Raw genomic sequence first — 18172 nt, 5'->3', positions numbered from 1 at the left:
CGCCTGAATGTGAAAGAGTAATTAGATCCGGAGTGAGTGTGTGGAGAGAGCGTGAAGTGGAGGTAAAGCTAGGTTTTGAAGTGGAAGAGCGGTAATGGAAGCGCAAAGCGGAGCGGGCGCCGCGCTGACGTCACTGCGAGCGGCGCGAGGCGGCGCGCTGAGATCACAGGGGGCGGGTTGCGCCGCGCTGACGTCACCGCGAACGGCGCCAGGCGACGCGCTGACGTCATCGCGGCCACCCTCTCTGTCTGGGAGGAAGCTGCAGATTAATGAACCTTGTTCGCTGGCAGCAGCATCATTCAGGTGGGCACCGAGTTTCTGCAATGCCCAGGGAAGGTGGGCATGTAAATGCAATCATCACCTCTGCCTTGGCACAACGCTGAGGCATGGGCACAGTTGCATTTGCAGCCAAGCAGTGACAGCTTACACACATATACATGTGTGTGTGTAAGATATATGCAAAAATATTAATGCCTGTGAAACTAAACATAGTATGAATCATTGCCTTTACAGGGGGAGGTGCTGAAGAAAGGAATGGGATTAAATTGGCGCAATAATATTAGATCTGGTGTCGTAGAATATATTTTTAAATTTACCTAAGATTAAGATCATAACACTTCCAATGGATTTTGGATTCTAATCTGTCTAGAGCGAGTTAAATGTATTTTCACTCTTCGTACATATATACATATATATATGCTTGTGTGTGTGTCTCTCCAACTCTTCTCAAACACTGCTGCTGGGTCTATGTCACGTTAATGCAGGGTCAAGCAGAGACTGCAAGCTCAGGCCTGTCACTCTCTTGATCGGTCACCTCACCTACAAATGGGATGGAGGGGGGAGCTGGAGCAGTGTATGCGTTTTTATACTTTAAACTATGTGATTAAGTCTATATGTGTGTGTGTGTATATATGTGTGTGTGTGTGTCACAGGTGGTTTTTCAGTCAGTGCTGCTTGTGTAGCAGATTGACTGCAAATGCGAGACTTGATACTGGTGCAGGTGCAATGCACATGCAATGCTGATAGCAGACGAGATGTTTCTCCATCCCTGGTGCTGACGTGCTAAGCATGTATCTGAATAGATGGTCATGTAATAACTTTGGAGGTGGGGGTATATTAGATGCTGTTTCAAATTAATAATGGTTTTGCAACAAGGTTTAGTTGATCCATATCCACAAATGCATTTTGCTGTGCCGATATGGAAAGGTTGCAAAATTTCAATAATAAACATTAGCACCACGTTGATTTGCCATTAGTACATTTCAAAGACTACTTGGACTAGCTTGTATTTTAAAAAGGTGCATGCTCTGGCTTTCAGACTGATTTTTGAAATTGGGCTCGTACTTGGAGGAAAATTGCTGGGGTTCCTGCTCCTGATTTTTGTAGTGATCTATGAAGAGCATTGTTCTTGGTTGTAATGTAAAGATTTGCCCCCACCTCCAAATCTTGTTCCATGATCCAATAATCTGCCAATATTTGTTGTTTAGGCTTCTGGATGAAGAATGACCTCAAGGGCAAGGTCCCAGAGGACTACGAGTGCCTGTGAAACTGTATATAGTATGAATCATTGACTTTACAGAGGGAGGTGCTGAAGAAAGAGAATGGGATAAATTTGATGCAAGAATATTAGATCTGATGTTGTAGAATTTTTAAAAAATTATTAATATTATCACATTGTTTCAATGGAATTTGAATTCTAACCTGTAGTGAGGTGAATGTATTTTCACTCTTCATGCTTTGGTGGATATAGATCATCAAGCAATTTGTTGCAAAATACCAGCCTTGATTGGAGGGGTGTAGGATTATCTGTAATGGGTAAATGGGGGAATCACATTGGTACAATATCTGCAATTTATTTGAGACATTAAAGCAGATGTAACCAGTATAGTGTCTAATTGTGTTCTAGATGCTTGTAGTAGGTTAAAAGAAAGAAGTGTTACTTTTGTTTTACTTTACTGCCATGTTAATCAGAATTTGTGAGACTTGAGCACAAAATCCAGGTTGACACTTCATTTCAGTACTGAAAGAGTGCTGGACTGTTGGAAATGCTGTCTTTCAGACGAGACATTAAACCGAGATCCCTCCTGCCTTCTCCAGTGGACCTAAAAGATCTCATAGCATTATTTCGAAGAGCAGGAGAGTTTTCCCATGCATTGCCCTGTTCAATATCTATCCCTTACTCAGCATCACAAAGACAGATTTGCTGGTTGTTCGCACATTCTCACATCACATTGCTGTTTGTGGGTGCTTGCTGTCCACAGATTGGATGCCGCTTTTCCTACATTACAACAGTGACCACAGTTCAAAGGCATTTCATTGACCTAAAGTGCTTTGGGGCATCCTGTAGTTGTGAAAGGTAGAAAGGAGACCATTTAGCCCGTTGAGCCTACACTGACAACAATCCCACCCAGTCCCTATAACTTTTACCCTGCTATTCAATCCCCAGAGACAAAAGGGTAATTTAGCGTGGCCAATCAGCCTAACCCACACATCTTTGGAGTGTGGGAGGAAACTGGAGCACCCATAGGAAACCCACGCAGACACAGGGAGAAGGTGCAAACTCCATACAGAGACTGGAATTGAACCCAGGAACCTGGTACTATGAGGCAGCAGTGCTAACCATTCTGCCATTGTGCTACGTAACTAAAAAATGGTGCTACGTAACTAAAAATCTTTCTTCTCTTTCCCTCCTGAGGGCATTTTTATGGTTGCCAATCACCCTCTGGTACTTAGTCCTTCTTCATATGTGAGTCGTTATTGAGAATGTCATTGAATCCTTACAATGCAGAAGGAGGCCATTTGGCCTATCAATTCTGTACCAACCACAATCCCACCCAGGCCCTATTCTCATAACTACACACATTTACCCTGCTAATCCCCTAACACTAGGGTGAATTTAACATGGCCAGTCAACCTAACCTGCACATTTTTGGACTGTGGGAGGAAACCGGAGCATCTAGAGGAAATCCACACAGACACAGGGATAGTGTGCAAACTTCACACAGTGACCTGAGGGTAGAATTGAACCCAGGTCCCTGGCACTGTGAGACAGCAGTGCTAATCACTGTGCTGCCGTGTCACAAAGCTTAATTTCACCATCATAGCTGAACCAATTCCTGTCCCTGTCTGCCACTTTCACATGCATTTTCAGTTGGAATAATGAAGCACTACTCTGCCAGTTATACCCTAACACTATTTCAGTGTAGACCAGCTAACACTGCATCCACCCAGGAGTGAAGTTGAGATTTTTCTAATGTGCATGGTCCACATATGATCATTAAAGCTGGAAAAAGAAGGAAAGAAGAGATAAGTTAGAAATAATGGAAAGATGCTACCAGAAAAGATTCACGAGAATGGTTCAAAGGATGAGGAACTTCATTTAGGAGGATAGATTAGAGGAGTGGGGCTGTTCTCCTGGCAGAGAGAAGTCTAAGTGGAGATTTAATAGCAGTATTCAAAATCATGAGGGTCTGGACAGAGTAGATAGGGAGAACTGTTTCCACTTGTGAAAGGGTCGAGAACGAGAGAAAACAGATTTAAAGTAATTGGCAAAAGAAGCAAAAGCAACACAAGGAAAGCTTCATCAAAAACAGAAAATGCTAGAAAATCTCAGCAGGTCTGACAGCATCTGTGGCGAGATAATAGAGTCAACGTTTCGAATCTGATGACCCTTCATCACATAGTGAGTGGTTAGGTCTGGAATGCTGTGCAGGCAGAGCAGGTTCAATTACAGGGAATTCAACTGTTACCTGAAAAGGTGGAATGTGCAAGGTTGTGACAAGAAATTGACGGAGTGGCAAATGAGCGAATGACTTATTTGGAGAGCCAATGCAGGCATAATGGATCAAATGGCCCTCCTACTCTTACAATTCTGTGATACTTTGAAATTCGGGATTGGAAAAATTATGCATTGTAGCAGGATGAGCTGAAGGCATATGAGAGGAGTTCATAATTTTAAGCCTCAGGTAAACAAGGACTTGAGGGCTAATGGTGCACTTGTCTCCAACTCTTAACCAAACACTATTGGAAATGTGTCTTTTGTTCTGTTTTCATTCCTCCATTTCCTAGCATTTATTAAAATAAACAGGAGTGGCCAATTCTGAACTCCCCATTGCCTTTATTTTCTCTTTTGGGCTAGGACTGAGCCTTTGCCTTTACTTGACTAACCAAGTTGTGAACTGTGGCTCAATAGGTGTCTCAGACAGATGTGGAGGTTTGGAGAGAGTGCAGAAAAGGTTTACCAGGATGTTGCCTGGTGTGGAGGATATTAGCTCTGAGAAGAGGTTGAATAAATTGGGATTGTTCTCCCTGGAAAGACGGAGGCTGAGGGGCGACCTGATAGAAGTTTATAAAATTGAGAGGTATAGATAGGGTGAATAGTTGGAAGCTCTTTCCCAGGGCAGAAGTGACAATTACAAGGGGGCGCAAGTTCAAGATAAGGGGGAAAGGTTCAGTGGAGATGTGCGGGCAAGTTTTTTACACAGAAAGTGGTGGGGGCTTGGAATGCATTACCAAGTGAGGTGATTGAGACAGTTATGTTAGTCACATTTAAAACTTATCTTGACAGGCGTATGAACAAATGGAATAGAGGAATATAATGGTTAGATAGGTAAACGTGATTGATGCAGGCTTGGAGGGCTGAAGAGCCTGTTCCTGTGTTGTAATGTGGTTTTGTTTGTTCTATGGTGAGGTCAAGTCACACTCCAGAGATTGGAGTGCAGAATCCAAGCTGACACTCCAGTGCGTTACTAGGGGAGTGCTACACTGTCAGATGAGATGTTAAATCAACATTAAATGGGATGTAAAAGATCCTCTGACACAATTCTCCCTGCTATCCTAGCCAATGTTTGTTCTTCAACCAATAGACCATTGGTCATTATTTCATTGCTGTTTGTTGTGCATTGGTCAAATTGGCTGACCTGTTTGCAAGGATCAAAATTAATTGTAAAGATATCTGGGATGCCCTGAGGTCACAAAATGTACCATTTGAACGCTAATCTCTTTATTTCATGATTCAAGCCTAGCAACATGGGGAGTTGTGTGTGCAAGCTTTCACAAAACCACTATGTGAGAACCATAGAATCCCTAAAGTGCAGAAGGAGTGCACTGACTCTCCAACATTGCAAGCTAACCCATCTGACCTACACATCTTTGGACACTATAGGGCGATTTAGCATGGCCGGTTCACCTAACCTGCATACCTTTGGGCATGAAGGGGCAACTTAGCATGGCCAATCCACCTAACCTGCATGTCTTTGTTAACAGTTCTTTTGTAAAACACATATTTTCCTTTGCTTTCTGTAATTCTCCTGCCTCTTGAGCAGCAGTTCTGATGCGTAATTGTGATTCTAAGGCTAAAGTAAACATCCTGTCTGTAGTAGATTATGTAATCCTGTTTACTGAAAATGCAGTTAAAGCCTATTCTACTTGAAATCTAATTTTAAAACCTCCATTACAAAAGAGTATTACTTTTGCAAACAGCGCCAAATATATGTATGTTTGAGCATTAACGAGGATGCTTATAATTTAGAAGCTTCATCAAAATATGTTTGTATTCTCAGCATCTGAACCCCTGATGCTCTGTAGCCTTCAGTCTACCCTTTTCTGAGCTCGTATGAGCAATTATTGACCAGTCAGCGTTCTGTATCTTGCAGAGTTTAAAGCTGAATAATCTTTTGTTTTTTTGACCTTCACAGGCTGTGCATTGCTCGCATAGCTACAGGATGCTGTATGACAAATCCAAACAGCACAACCTCCATATTCACTCATTGTGTGATAACTTAATTTGTGTATTTTATAATAAAACACCATCATTTGAAGGGTCGAAATGAGATTAGTGCTATGCTCATTTCTTTGTGGATATCCAGTTCAGTCTTGGAAATTAAGCTCCCAAATTGGCCTTTTCTGGTGTCCGTAAGTTAACAGTTTCTTGTCAGGTCAATCTCCACTACTGATCCATGAGCTTGTTATGTGTGTGCATGTTGTGTCAAGAACTGAAGACACTGGAACCTTTAGCGGGTCAGTCAGCATCTGTAAAGAGAGCAGATGAGTTATCATCTCAGGTGACAGAAGCAGTTGAAATTTTAGATAATCAGTGTTTGGAAAACCGAGCAAAAGGAAGGGGGAGGGGTGATAAGCACAAACCCCACATTCAAATTCACAGATGTGAGGTTAGTTTATTTTTTTCAAGAGTAATTTGAAGTGAGGTTACTGGAAGATGGTGAAAAGTTCATGTGGTTTCAAAGTTGTTATGTCATTAAACCCAGCTTCAACTGTATTAGTCAAACTTTACCACACTATCAGCTTAAATATATCAAGGATTATTTTTGAAGCAGTTTATTTTTTAAATTACATTTTAAAATTCTGCCCAGTTGCACTAGATGATTGCAGGTTTTCAGTTTGACATTATGCAAATGGATTTCAACAGAATATTAAGGACTGGGGCTTTAGTGAGATGCTTTTTGACACAGATGCAATTTTGGGGACAGAATTATACCAGAGTCACTAATTGTGCAAACCAGAACCTCTGTCCCTATGATTTTAAATCCAAGCAGAAACCATATTTGGTGGTGATCTGCATAAGTGCATACAATACTCAGTAAATTACTTTTTTCTACAGAACCATAACATTTCTCTTTTTTTTACAAAGTAGATAGGATTGGTTGCTCAACTTGCCACTAAATTTATTAAAGAAGAGCTCTGCTTTGATCATTAGCCTTTGCCAAATTAGTTCGTTTCAACTAGAGGGAGAAGAGTGATAATCAGCAGTTGCCCTCAGGATTTCTGGGCCAGGAACGAGCCAACAGTGCCCCAATTGATTGTTTCCACTTTCCCCTCATTTGTTTGACTTAATAATAAAAACAATTTGTGTTTATTTATCTAAGGTTTGACTTTATAAAAAAAACAAGGATTACACAGAGAGAATCTGATAAAGAGATATTAGGACTGGTGACAAAGAGGTAATTTTTAAGGGGTCTTAAAGTGGGGGAAAAGATAGAATGCTTCAGGGAGGGAATTCCAGAGCTGATGGCCTAGGCAGTTCAAGCCACAGCCACCAACAGTGGAGCAAAAAAAGTAATGGCTACTCCAACATTCACTTTCTAGGCCAGCATATAGGGGTTAAATGGCTGTGATTCTCTCAGTCATTCTCTATAACTTTGGCAGAAAACCAGAATGGTAATTTCTCCAGAATTTTCTTGAACTTTTCACCAAGGTTAAAGTGGATGGTCAGGAGAACCCCACTTACAACTTCAACCTGATTAAATAATGACCATTGATTACAGCAACAGTAGTCAATGTCTGTGATGTTCTTGACCTGCTGAATGTTCCAACATTTTCTGTTTTTGATGGAGTGTGCCTGAATATGTTCATGAGTAGAAAGGAGAAAATTGTCAATGTAAATCAATAGGTCAAAGTGATCCTTGTTTTCCCAAACCAAATAAAAGCCACATATGAATTATTTGTGGAGGTACTTAGCCAAATAGGTCCTTTTATAACACAGACTTGGTTCTTTTGATAAGCATGTCACTGGTGAGTTTCCTTTTTCAAGTCTTGTTTCAATGCTGGTTCCCTATGAAATAACAGGAAACATGAAATGCATGCTTATGCTGGCCATAATATCTTGGGCACTTTACCTCTGCATATAGCGTGACCTGTCGTCACCAAGGTGCTGTGATGGGAAGCATCACAAGCACCACCATTGGATGCTGCCACATTCCAGTACAAATTCTGGTATATCCCAATATAAAGCCAAACTGCATAGTAGTTGACTATTTGACCTATTGTGCCTGTGCCAGTTCTCTGATGGATCTATCAGTTAGTCCCACTCCCTTGCTCTTTCTCCATGGTCATGCTTTTTTTTCCTTATTAATTAGGGATCTAATGACTTTTTGAAAGTTACTATTGTATCTGCTTCCACCACCCTTTCAGGCAGTGCATTCCAGATTGTAACAAATCAAAAAGTAATGAAAATTCTCCCTGCCTCCCCCATCTTGGGGCTTATTGCCAATTGTTTTAAATCTGTGTGCTTTGGTTACTGACTTTCTGTCAGTGGGAACAGTTTCTCCCCATGTACACTAAATTTTGAAATCTCTGTTAAACGTCACCTTAATTTCCATTCTGTGGAAAACAACTCTCTTTGTATGGCTGGAGTGCATATGTGGGTGAGGCCCATGGTCGTGTGATAGAAACTGGCAACCGAAGAGCACCATAATACATTGCTGTTCATCGACATCATCTTGTGCATCAGCTGACCTTTTATTTGTAAAACTGCTTTCATGGTAAGGTGAACCAGTAATTCTGCAAACTTTCCAACTTGCAGCATGTATTGTAACTACATTGCCAAAATAGGTCAAGGCATGTTGGACATTGGAGGGCATCTCCTCTAATTGATTCACTCTCTTTAGAGATGCACTTACTTTACCACATAAAAATCTGTAGCACAAGAAGAGGCTGTCTCAGTGTTTATACTCCACATGGCCCTCCTCAACTCCAGTTTCCAGCTTGCCTGTTACCCTCTATTCCCTTGTCCCTCATGTATGCATCAAGCCTCCCATTGAATGCATCAATGCTTCATTTACTCTATAAGGCAATGCATTCTCACTACTATGTGTAAGAAATTCCTGCTAAGTTTATTTGATGAGTTAATGGCTATCTTCTAGTTGTGTTCCTGTGATCTGTGCTCACCTGCAATTGGAACCAGTTACTTTAAATCTAACCTAACAAATGCCTTAATTGTAAAAATCTCTAACATGTGTCCACTCTGTGTACTGTTGAAATAGTGAAGGCATTATACAGGCATATTTCCGAAAACTAACTTTAAGAAAAAATTGAGTCCTTTGCTTTTAGCTAATTATGATTCACAGAACTCATCTTTACACTAATAGTCTTTCAAACTGGCCTCCTGTGTATAATGGGGATAATTTAAGTTGACAGTTTTTAGGTGGATTTTCAGAACACTAAATTCATCTGATAATTGTTGGTCAGCTCTGATTCCTCCCTAATTCATCTTCAAGGTTTTATAGAGTGTTAAATTAATATAAAATACTGTTTCACAAATAGATTTTTATTTTGCTGGAATATTGTATAATTTATTATCAATTGCATAGCTCTCCATTTTAAAAAAAAATTATCTCCTTTATCAGAAGTGGACAATCACAGGGTTGACTTAATGTTATCTAAATGTCAAAAAAGTGTTTAGAATCTTTCAATCCAATTTTTTATGGAACTAATTTTGTGTATGTATGTGTCTGTCTCTATGCTCTTACTTGTAGGAACCTGAAGCTTTTAGCGATGCTGATTTATAACCCGATGCTCTATAAAACAACAATCTAAATCGAGGCTCACTGGTTTCTCTTCTATGCAGCAGGAAGATCGTGGTAATGTGTATGTTCTGTGAGACGTGCAGACAGACTAAATGTTTCCTGGCTGCTGACACAGTGCTGGGGAGCCAAGATGCCATCCTTGCCTGTCGATTAGACCACGGCTGCTATTTTCCATTAAAAGAATTACTAACCCTGCATGGTGTGGGTGCCTGTGCAAAAATCGAAGACTGACAGTGTTGCCTTGTTACACCGATCTAACCGGAACCTTGGAAACATGTTCATTGAATGGTTCACAGACTGGGACCTGATGCTGGACCAAATGAAAGGCTTGGTTGTGGCAAGCCTGCAGGCACTGAGAGAGTGCGATGTAACTGCAGTGACCACTTTTGCCTGCATCTTGGCACTTTTTGTGTGGTACTGTTACCATGTAGGCAGCGAGCAGCCTCGCAGCTATGCGCCAGTGAATGCCATGATGCAGAGTGCCGACGTAAATGGTTTGCAAAATGGCTACATGTACTGCCAGTCTGCTGATTGCGTAAGGTGCACCCATAATGAGGGACGCAATCAGAAACTTTATCACAATCTACAGGAATATGCCAAGCACTACTCGTGGTCCGGAATGGGACGGATCCATAAAGGGATCCGAGAACAGAGCCGCTATTTGAACAATAGGCCATCCATTCAGAAGCCAGAAGTTTTCTTCCTGCCTGACTTGCCGACAGCTCCTTATTTTTCACGTGATGCCCAGAAGCATGACGTTGAGCTGCTGGAACGGAACTACCAAGTCATCCTGGCCGAGTTTGAGGTGATCTTCAAGGCATTCTCAAACTGCAGCCTTCCACAAGGCTGGAAAGTTAACAACACCCCCAGAGGCGACTGGTTCACCTTCTATCTGGTTAACCAAGGTATCTGTGTTCCCAGTAATTGCAGAAGATGCCCTCGGACGTACCGATTGCTAGGCAGTCTTCGAACTTTCATCAGTAACAATGTCTTTGGGAATGCCTGTTTCTCTGTTATGAGCCCAGAAACACTCATTACTGAGCACTATGGCCCAACAAATGTTCGGATCCGCTGCCATTTAGGTTCGTGAGTATTTCTTAACATTTTACTGGTCATAATAAGGTGTGCTCTGAGTGTGCCATGAAGGTACTGCTGCTTTGTCTTTTGGTGTCTTTAACTGCAAACAAATTAATATTTAAGCAGGCACTCCTGGACATTGTATAGGATTTCATGACCATGATCCAGTCTCAGGCTTTGATAATAGGATGCATTAGACAGCTCTTATTTGAGTAATTTATTACAAGCTCCTTTACTCCCAACATTAGATTATTACTCCCACCTCAACCTCAATAACATAGAATTATATGTAGAAATGGCAACACAGAAACAAAACATTTGGCATAACCAATCCGTGGAGGTGCTTTCTTCCATAAAATTAGCAATCCTAATCCTGTAAGCATGCCCAGTTCCCATTTTTTTCAACAACCTATCTAATGCATTCTACAGCCTCATAAACCTCCTGTGTATTTTTTTTTAAATTCCCAATGTTCTTGTGATTGTGATTATTTGCTTGCGGAGTTTGAACATCAAAATAGACTGGATTGGATAAAATTTCCTTTTTGTGTTGTAACATCTATGGATTTCTGTGTAAATATCTTCACGGAGAGCATGCCTTACTGTATCAATGTGTTATTTTCTAATCACACTCCCTGCCCAAATGAGATTATCAGTATTTAAAGTGTCATTAGTTTAACATATTTTTACCAATATGTTTGCTTGTGATTCTTATATGACAGCCAATTAATGATGTTCTGCAGATGAGACAAAGCTGGATGGGGCTGTGAGGAGGACGCAGAGATCCTTCAATGTGATTTGAACAGGTTGGGTGTGTAGACAAATGAACCGCAGATGCAGTATAATTTGGATAAATGTGAGGTTATCCATTTCAGTAGCAGAAACAAGAAGGATTACTATCTGAATGGCCATAAATTAGGAGAGGAGAATATGCAGCCAGAGCTGGGTGTCCTCATATGCCAGTCACTGAAGGTAAGCATGTAGGTGCAGCTGGCAGTAAGAAGACAAACAGTATGTTGATTGTCATAGCGAGAAATTTCAAGTAAGCGCAGGGATGCCTTCATGCACTTATAACGGTGAGGTCACACGTGGAGTTTTGGTCTCCTTATCTGAAGAAGGATGTTCTTGCTCTAGACAGAGTGCAGAGAAGGTTTACCAGACTGTTTCCTCGGATGGCAGGATTGGCGTATGAGGAGAGATTGAGTCAGTTAGGATTATGTTTACTGGAGTTCAGAAGAATGAAGATGGATCTCATAAAAACCTATAAAATTCTAATGGGGCTAGACAGGGTAGATGCAAGAAGGATGTTCCTGATGATGGGAGTGTCCAGAACCAGGGGTCACAGTGTTAGGATACAGGGTAGACTGTTTAGTACGGAGTTGAGGAGAAATTTATTCACCCAAAAAGTGGTCAGCCTGTGGAATTCACTACCAAAGAAAGCAGTTGAGGCCAAAACATTGAATGTTTTCAAGAAGCAATTAGAGATAACACTTGAAACGAAGGGGATCAAAGGATATGGATGGAAGGTGGGATCAGGCTGTAGAGTTAGGGCAGCACTGCTGCTTCACAGCTCCAGGGACCTGGGTTCGATTCCCAGCTTGGGTCACTGTCTGTGTGGAGTTTGCACATTCTCCTCGTGTCTGCGTGGGTTTCCTCCGGGTGCTCCAGTTTTCTCCCACAGTCCAAAGATATGTGGGTTAGGTTGATTGGCCATGCTAAAATTGCCCCTTAGTATCCTGAGATGTGTAGGTTAGAGGGATTAGCAGGTAAATATGTGGGGGGTGGGGCCTGGGTGGGATTGTGGTTGGTGCAGACTCGATGGGCCAAAGGGCCTCTTTCTGCACTGTAGGGTTTCTATGAGTTGGATGGCCAGCCATTACTATAATGAATGATGCAGCAGGCTTGAAAGGCCAAATGGCCTCCTCCTACTCCTACGTTTCTAGATAGTGACGTGGCAGAGATTTAGAATTTAGAGGGAAATCAAGTTATGAAAAAAGTCAGCAATTCTGTAATGTATTATTACACCATACACCCTCAGTATTTTGTCATTAATATGTTTTTGTGGGCTTCCAATATGGCTTAGTGACATTTGTTTTAAAATGCTCCTGAGAACCACATTGGGGCATTTCATTATGTTAAAGATGTCATATAAATATAAAAAAAGTTACTGTTTTGCATGAATGACATTCCAATGACATAAATAAATGGCTCTTTTTTTGGTGCATCAGCTGAGTAGAGAATGTTAGCTGGGAGATTTCCCTTTTCCTGTGTCAACCATGGCTCACTTAGTAGCATTCTGTCCTCTGAATAGAAGGGCTCTGGGTTCATGCCCACTTCAAAATCGAGACTGACATTTCCAGGCAGTACTGAGAGAACACTGCGCTGTCAGAGGAGACTTTAAGCTGGCCAGCCCTCTCAGCCGCACTTAATTGATCCCATGATGCTATTTCAAAGATCAGGTGGTTTTCTGTCCCAGTATCCTGGCCAATATTTATCCCTCAATCAACATCATTAATACATTAAAACATTTGCTTATTGTCACATGGCTGTTTATGGAAACTTGCTGCGTGCAAATTGACTTTGACATTTCCTATATTTGAACAATGACAATATGTCAAAATTACTTTGTTAATTATGTGCTGCTTTGAGACATCCTGAGGTTAAGAAACCTGTTTACATTAATGCTAGTCTTTCTTTGAAGGGAATGATTGAGTGTTTTTAATACTTCTCTGAGCTACTGGAATGTAGTTTAGTTAAGGCCTTATGAAACACCTTGCAGTGGCCATATTAAAAGCGTTATCTAAGTATTTGGATGTAAGTTAAATTCTTTCTTTGGTTCTTCCTATGGAAGGTGTCAGTCAGGATTTTCCATGCAGTTGTTGAATTAATGGGTCTGATGTAATTGTCACTGTATTGAGTGATACTCAAGAAGTTGATTACTAGTGTGTAGCACCATCAATGGATATGTTCCACAGGAAATCATAGGTGAGAATGATTACAATATTTCACTAAGTGAATGAAATGTCATCATGAAGCCTTGGCAGCAGAATTTGAGAGCTTCATCATAGCATTAGGTCGAAATTGGTGTCATCGCTATTTTGATATGTATTCTGGAGGTGTTTTGAACGCTACCTAATTGCTCACTGCTAAATGCACTGCATCAAACAGACCAGAAAGCCCCTGTGCTGTATTGAGTTTGGAGAAAAGTCTGCAAGATTCTCACTGGAAAGGGCATGTCAGATGTGGAGGGTTGAGTGTAAGAATAATAATCCAGGTAATTACAGGCCAGCGAACCTTCTATCAGTGGCAGGGAAATTATTGGAGTGAATTCTTTGAGGCAGGATTTATTCCCACTTGGAAATAAGTGGACATATTAGAGGCAACGTGGTTTTGTGAAGGGGAGTTCGAGTCTTACGAACTTGATTGAGGTTTTTGAGGAAGTGATGAAGCTGATTGATGAGGGTAGGGCAGTGGATGTTGTCTACGTGGACTTTAGTAAGGCTTTTGACAAGATTCCTCGTGGCAGCAGACTGGTGCAGAAGATGAAGTCACATGGGATCAGAGATGAATTGGCAAGATGGATACAAAACTGACTTGGTCAAAGAAGACAGGGTAGCAGTGAAAGAGTGTGTTTCTGAATGGAGGGCTGTGACAAGTGGCGTTCCTCAAGGATTATGCTGGGAACTTTACTATTTGTAATATATATAAATGATTTGGAGGAGAATGATTAATAAGTTTGCGGATGACTCAAAGGTTGGTGGATTTGCAGGTAGTGATGAGGACCATCAGAGGATACAGCAGAATATAGATCAGTTGTAGACTTGGGTGGAGAGATGGCAGATGGAGTTTAATCTGGACAAATGTGGGGTAATGGAAGGCCTAATACAGATAGGAAATGTACAGTAAACAGCAGAACCCTGAAGAGTATTGATAGGCAAAAGGATCTGGGTGTACAGATACACGGGTCACTGAAAGTGGCAATGTAGGTGGAGAAGGTAGTCAAGAAGGCATACGGCATGCTTGCCTTCATCAGCCGGGACATTGAGTTTAAAAATTGCCAAGTCATGTTGCAGCTTTATAGAACCTTAGTTAGGCCGCAATTGGAATATAGTGTTCAATTCTGGTCGCCATACTACCAGAAGGATGTGGAAGCTTAGGGGAGGGTTCAAAAAAGACTTACCAGGATATTGCCTGGTATGGAGGGCATTAGCTATGAGGAGAGATTGGAGAAACTTGGTTTGTTCTCACTGGAGCAACAGAGGTTGAAGGGCTATCTGATAGAAGCCTACAAGATTATGAGAGGCATGGACAGAGTAAATAGAAGCTTTTCCCAGGGTGGAAGAGTCAATTACTCGGGGGCATAGGTTTAAGGCGCGGGGGACAAGGTTTAAAGGAGCTATACAAGGCAGATTTTTTACAGAGGGTGATGGGTGCCTGGAACTCTTTGCCGGGGAAGATAGTGGAAGCGGATGCAGTAGTGACTTAAGGAGCATCTTGACAAATACATGACTAGGTTGGGAATAGAGGGATATGTCCCCAGAAGGGTAGGGGGTTTTAGTTAAGTCAGGCAGCATATTCGGTGCAGGCCTGAAGGGCTGATTCCTGTGCTGTAATTTACTTTGTTCTTTGAGTTTGGTGATGAGAGGGTTGAAAAGCCTGATAGTGCTCACTCAAGCTTCATGCATGAAGAATGGTCACCGAGTTAAGTGTCAAAAGTTAGTTCCTGTCACACAAGTGAGCATTTCAGACAGAGAAGAAAATATGTTATTTAAAGAAAAGATTACTTGCTTTTCAGTGTTCAAGTTTTTTTGGCATGGTTCCTATTGGTGTTGCAGTGAGGCAGGAGACAACTGCAGTCAGCGTAAAGAGCCTGCAGCAGTGTCCAATTTCTTGCCTCCTACGTGCACAACGCATTTTCTAAGCTGCCTTTAGAGAATGCATTGTGCAATGGCAGCAGCTCATCTCACTCAGCAAAAGGTGAATGACCTGAAACTGGGATTGTCTCCTGTTGACACTGGCAGGAAACAGGTGCACTGAAATTGTTTCTGCCTCACTTGGTTTCTTGAGGAACAGAAGCATTTCCTGTGTCAGTGTCCCGATCTCTTCCCTCACCCCACCGTCACATTCCTATTATGCATTTTTTCTTCGCTCATCCTTTTTTGCATGTCAATTACTCTTTTGACCTCTTCTTTATGTTATGTGTCTGTGTGCATCTGTCTGTTTGTCTGTCTGTCTGTCCATCCCGCCCCCGCTGTCCTGCCCCCCCCCCCCCCCGTTTCTTCCACCCCTCCCTCCCCACTCTTTCTCCCCCCTCCCTCCCCCCTCTAACCCCCTCCCTCCTTCTTCACCCCCTCCCTCCTGCACCCCCTCCCTCCACCCCTCCCTTTCTTCACCCCCCCTCTTTCTTCACCCCCCTCTTTCTTCACCCCCTCCACCTCCCCCCCATTCCCCCCCACCCTCCCCCCTCTTCCCCCCTCCTCCCCTACCCCCTCCTCCCCCCCTACCCTCCCTCCCTCCCTCCCTCCTCCCCCCCTACCCTCCCTCCCTCCTCCCCCCCACCTTCCCTCCCTCCTCCCCCTGACCCTTGTCAGCCCCCCCCCACACCTCTTCCTCCCCCGACCCTCGTCAGCCCCCCCACACCTCTTCCTCACCTGACCCTCGTCACCCCCCCCCCACACCTCTTCCTCCCCCGACCCTCGTCAACGCCGCCCCCCCCCCCCCCCAATACCTCTTCCTCCCCCGATGTCAATCTGTCATTCTGACTTGTGGACATTTCTTCTCTCCTGCACCACTTTTCTGTTTTGCTGTCTGTCTCTTGCTCTTTATAGGTCACGTTTCTGTCCATACTGTTTGTGTGTATAGACTCGTAGTCATAATCATTCATTGTAGAAAAGACCCTTCTTTCCATCGAGTCTACACCGACAATAATTACTACTAAACTCCCACTAATCCCATTTTCCAGCACTGGTCCCATATCCTTCAACATTATGATGTGCTCATCCAAATACTTTTTAAAGGTTCCCGGGCAGTGCATTCAGATTCCCACCAACTTCTGAGTGAAAAACTGTTTTCTCAAATTCCCTCTGAATATCCTGCCCTTTACCCTAAAACTATACCCCTTCATGATTGACTCCTCAACCATGGGTTCACTGATGTCTTTTAGGAAAGGAAATCTGCTGTCCTTACCAGGTCTGACCTACATGTGACTGCAGAGCCAGAGCAATGTGTTTGACTGTCAACTACTCTCTGAAGTGGCCTAGCAAGCCACTCAGCTGTATCAATCACTACAGAGTCTCAACAAAAATGAAACCTTACATAGCACCTTCCAAACTCATGACCACTTCCATCTTGAAGGACAAGGGCAGCAGATACATGAGAACACCATCTCTGCAAGTTCCCGCCAAGCCACTCACCATCCTGACTTGGAAATATATCACTTTTCCTTCGCAGTCACTGGGTCAAAATCCTGGAATTCCCTCCCTAACAGCATTGTGGGTTAACCCACATGTAGACTGCAGCAATTTAAGAAGGCAGCTCACCACCACTTTCTCAAAAAGGCAACTGGGCCACTAAATGCTGGTCAGCCAGCGATGTCCCACAAATGAATTAAAAAAGCTGCTTCCTATTCACCTGTCCACACCCCTCATTATCTTATACACCTCAGTCATATCCTCCTCAGCCTTCTCTGCTCTCGAAAACAATTCAAGCCTATCCAGTCTCCTTGTGGCTCAAATGCTTCATCCCAAGCAACATCCTGGTGAACCACCTCTGTACCCCCTCTGGTACTATCAGATCCTTCCTATAGGGAGGTGACCAGAACTGCACACAGTGCTCCAGCTGTGGCCTAAGCAACATTCTGTACAGCTCCAGCATTACCTCTTTGCTCTTGTACTCTATACCACTGTTTGTGTGCATCCCGCTGCCCTTTCTGTGCACCTTGCCCTTTTTGGCATTTTGTGCTCTGTCCATTTGTCCCTTTTGTCCCACTTTATCTCTCCTTTGCCCCCATTGCAGATTTATGTTCTCATCCAGTAGCTAAGGGCTGTTTCCCTAAGTCAGATTCAGGAAATTTCCCAACTCTGTATATCTGACTTGGGAGTGAAAGTTCAAGCCTTTGGTTGTCTACTGTTTTGCTAATACTTCTCATTTTTAATGGTCCAAAGTAGCATGGCTGTTCTATAATAAACAACTCATTGGCCATGATTTATTGGCAATAGTCCAACAACTTATCACTCCAGTGGGTCATGAGGATAAATTCAGAATATTGGTTCCCATGGAAACCATAAATAGGCCTGCTGCTCTGTTAAAGGAGCATGGTGTTTGAATAACGCAAGCTGCATTATGTTCAGTTATAATGTGTAAAGTACTTTCAAGCATTAGATTGTTCATAATTAATTTGCATACTTTATAAGCTCGGTATTTGCAACATGGAGGGTTGTATCTACTACAAACTACTTTGCTGTTTCCAGAACACTCTTCAGGTCACCCACAATTATGCATGTGCTTGAACCTTTTATGACTTTTAATATAAGAGTATAGCCTGTGTTTTTTCCGTAAGGAAATAGAAAAGGTCATGGCTGATCTATATCTTAACTCCATCTGAGCGTTAGTTCTGTAGAGAGTGAGTCTGGGGAATAAATGATGGAAAATAAGGAAATGACATATGAATTGAAAAGGCATTTTGCGTCTGTCTTCATGCTAGAAAGTAAAGTTTAGTTATTAGTCACAAGTAAGGCTGACATTAACGCTGCAATGAAGTTACTATAAAACTCCCC

The 18172-nt window shown here is 42.4% G+C and overlaps 1 protein-coding gene across 2 annotated transcripts in view; it reads left to right on the top strand.

Annotated features, from left to right (window-relative positions):
* Positions 1-216: 216 nt before the first annotated feature.
* asphd2 (aspartate beta-hydroxylase domain containing 2) overlaps positions 217-18172 on the top strand; it is a 38817-nt gene continuing 20861 nt past the window's right edge. The window contains exons 1-2 of one of the 2 annotated variants that reach the window (XM_080208663.1): positions 217-303; positions 9273-10405. In XM_080208663.1, coding sequence (XP_080064789.1) covers positions 9520-10405 — 886 coding nt within the window. In that variant the 5' untranslated portion in view covers positions 217-303; positions 9273-9519. The remainder of the gene's footprint in view (positions 304-9272; positions 10406-18172) is intronic. The other variant, XM_080208664.1, reaches the window with a different exon arrangement.

This window comes from Carcharhinus amblyrhynchos, chromosome 20 (assembly GCF_965287045.1).
Source record: "Carcharhinus amblyrhynchos chromosome 20, sCarAmb.v2.hapA, whole genome shotgun sequence".
Lineage (NCBI taxonomy): Eukaryota > Metazoa > Chordata > Chondrichthyes > Carcharhiniformes > Carcharhinidae > Carcharhinus > Carcharhinus amblyrhynchos.
The sequence above is the reverse complement of the archived record's forward strand: the minus strand, read 5'-3'. Positions and strand labels throughout refer to the sequence as shown.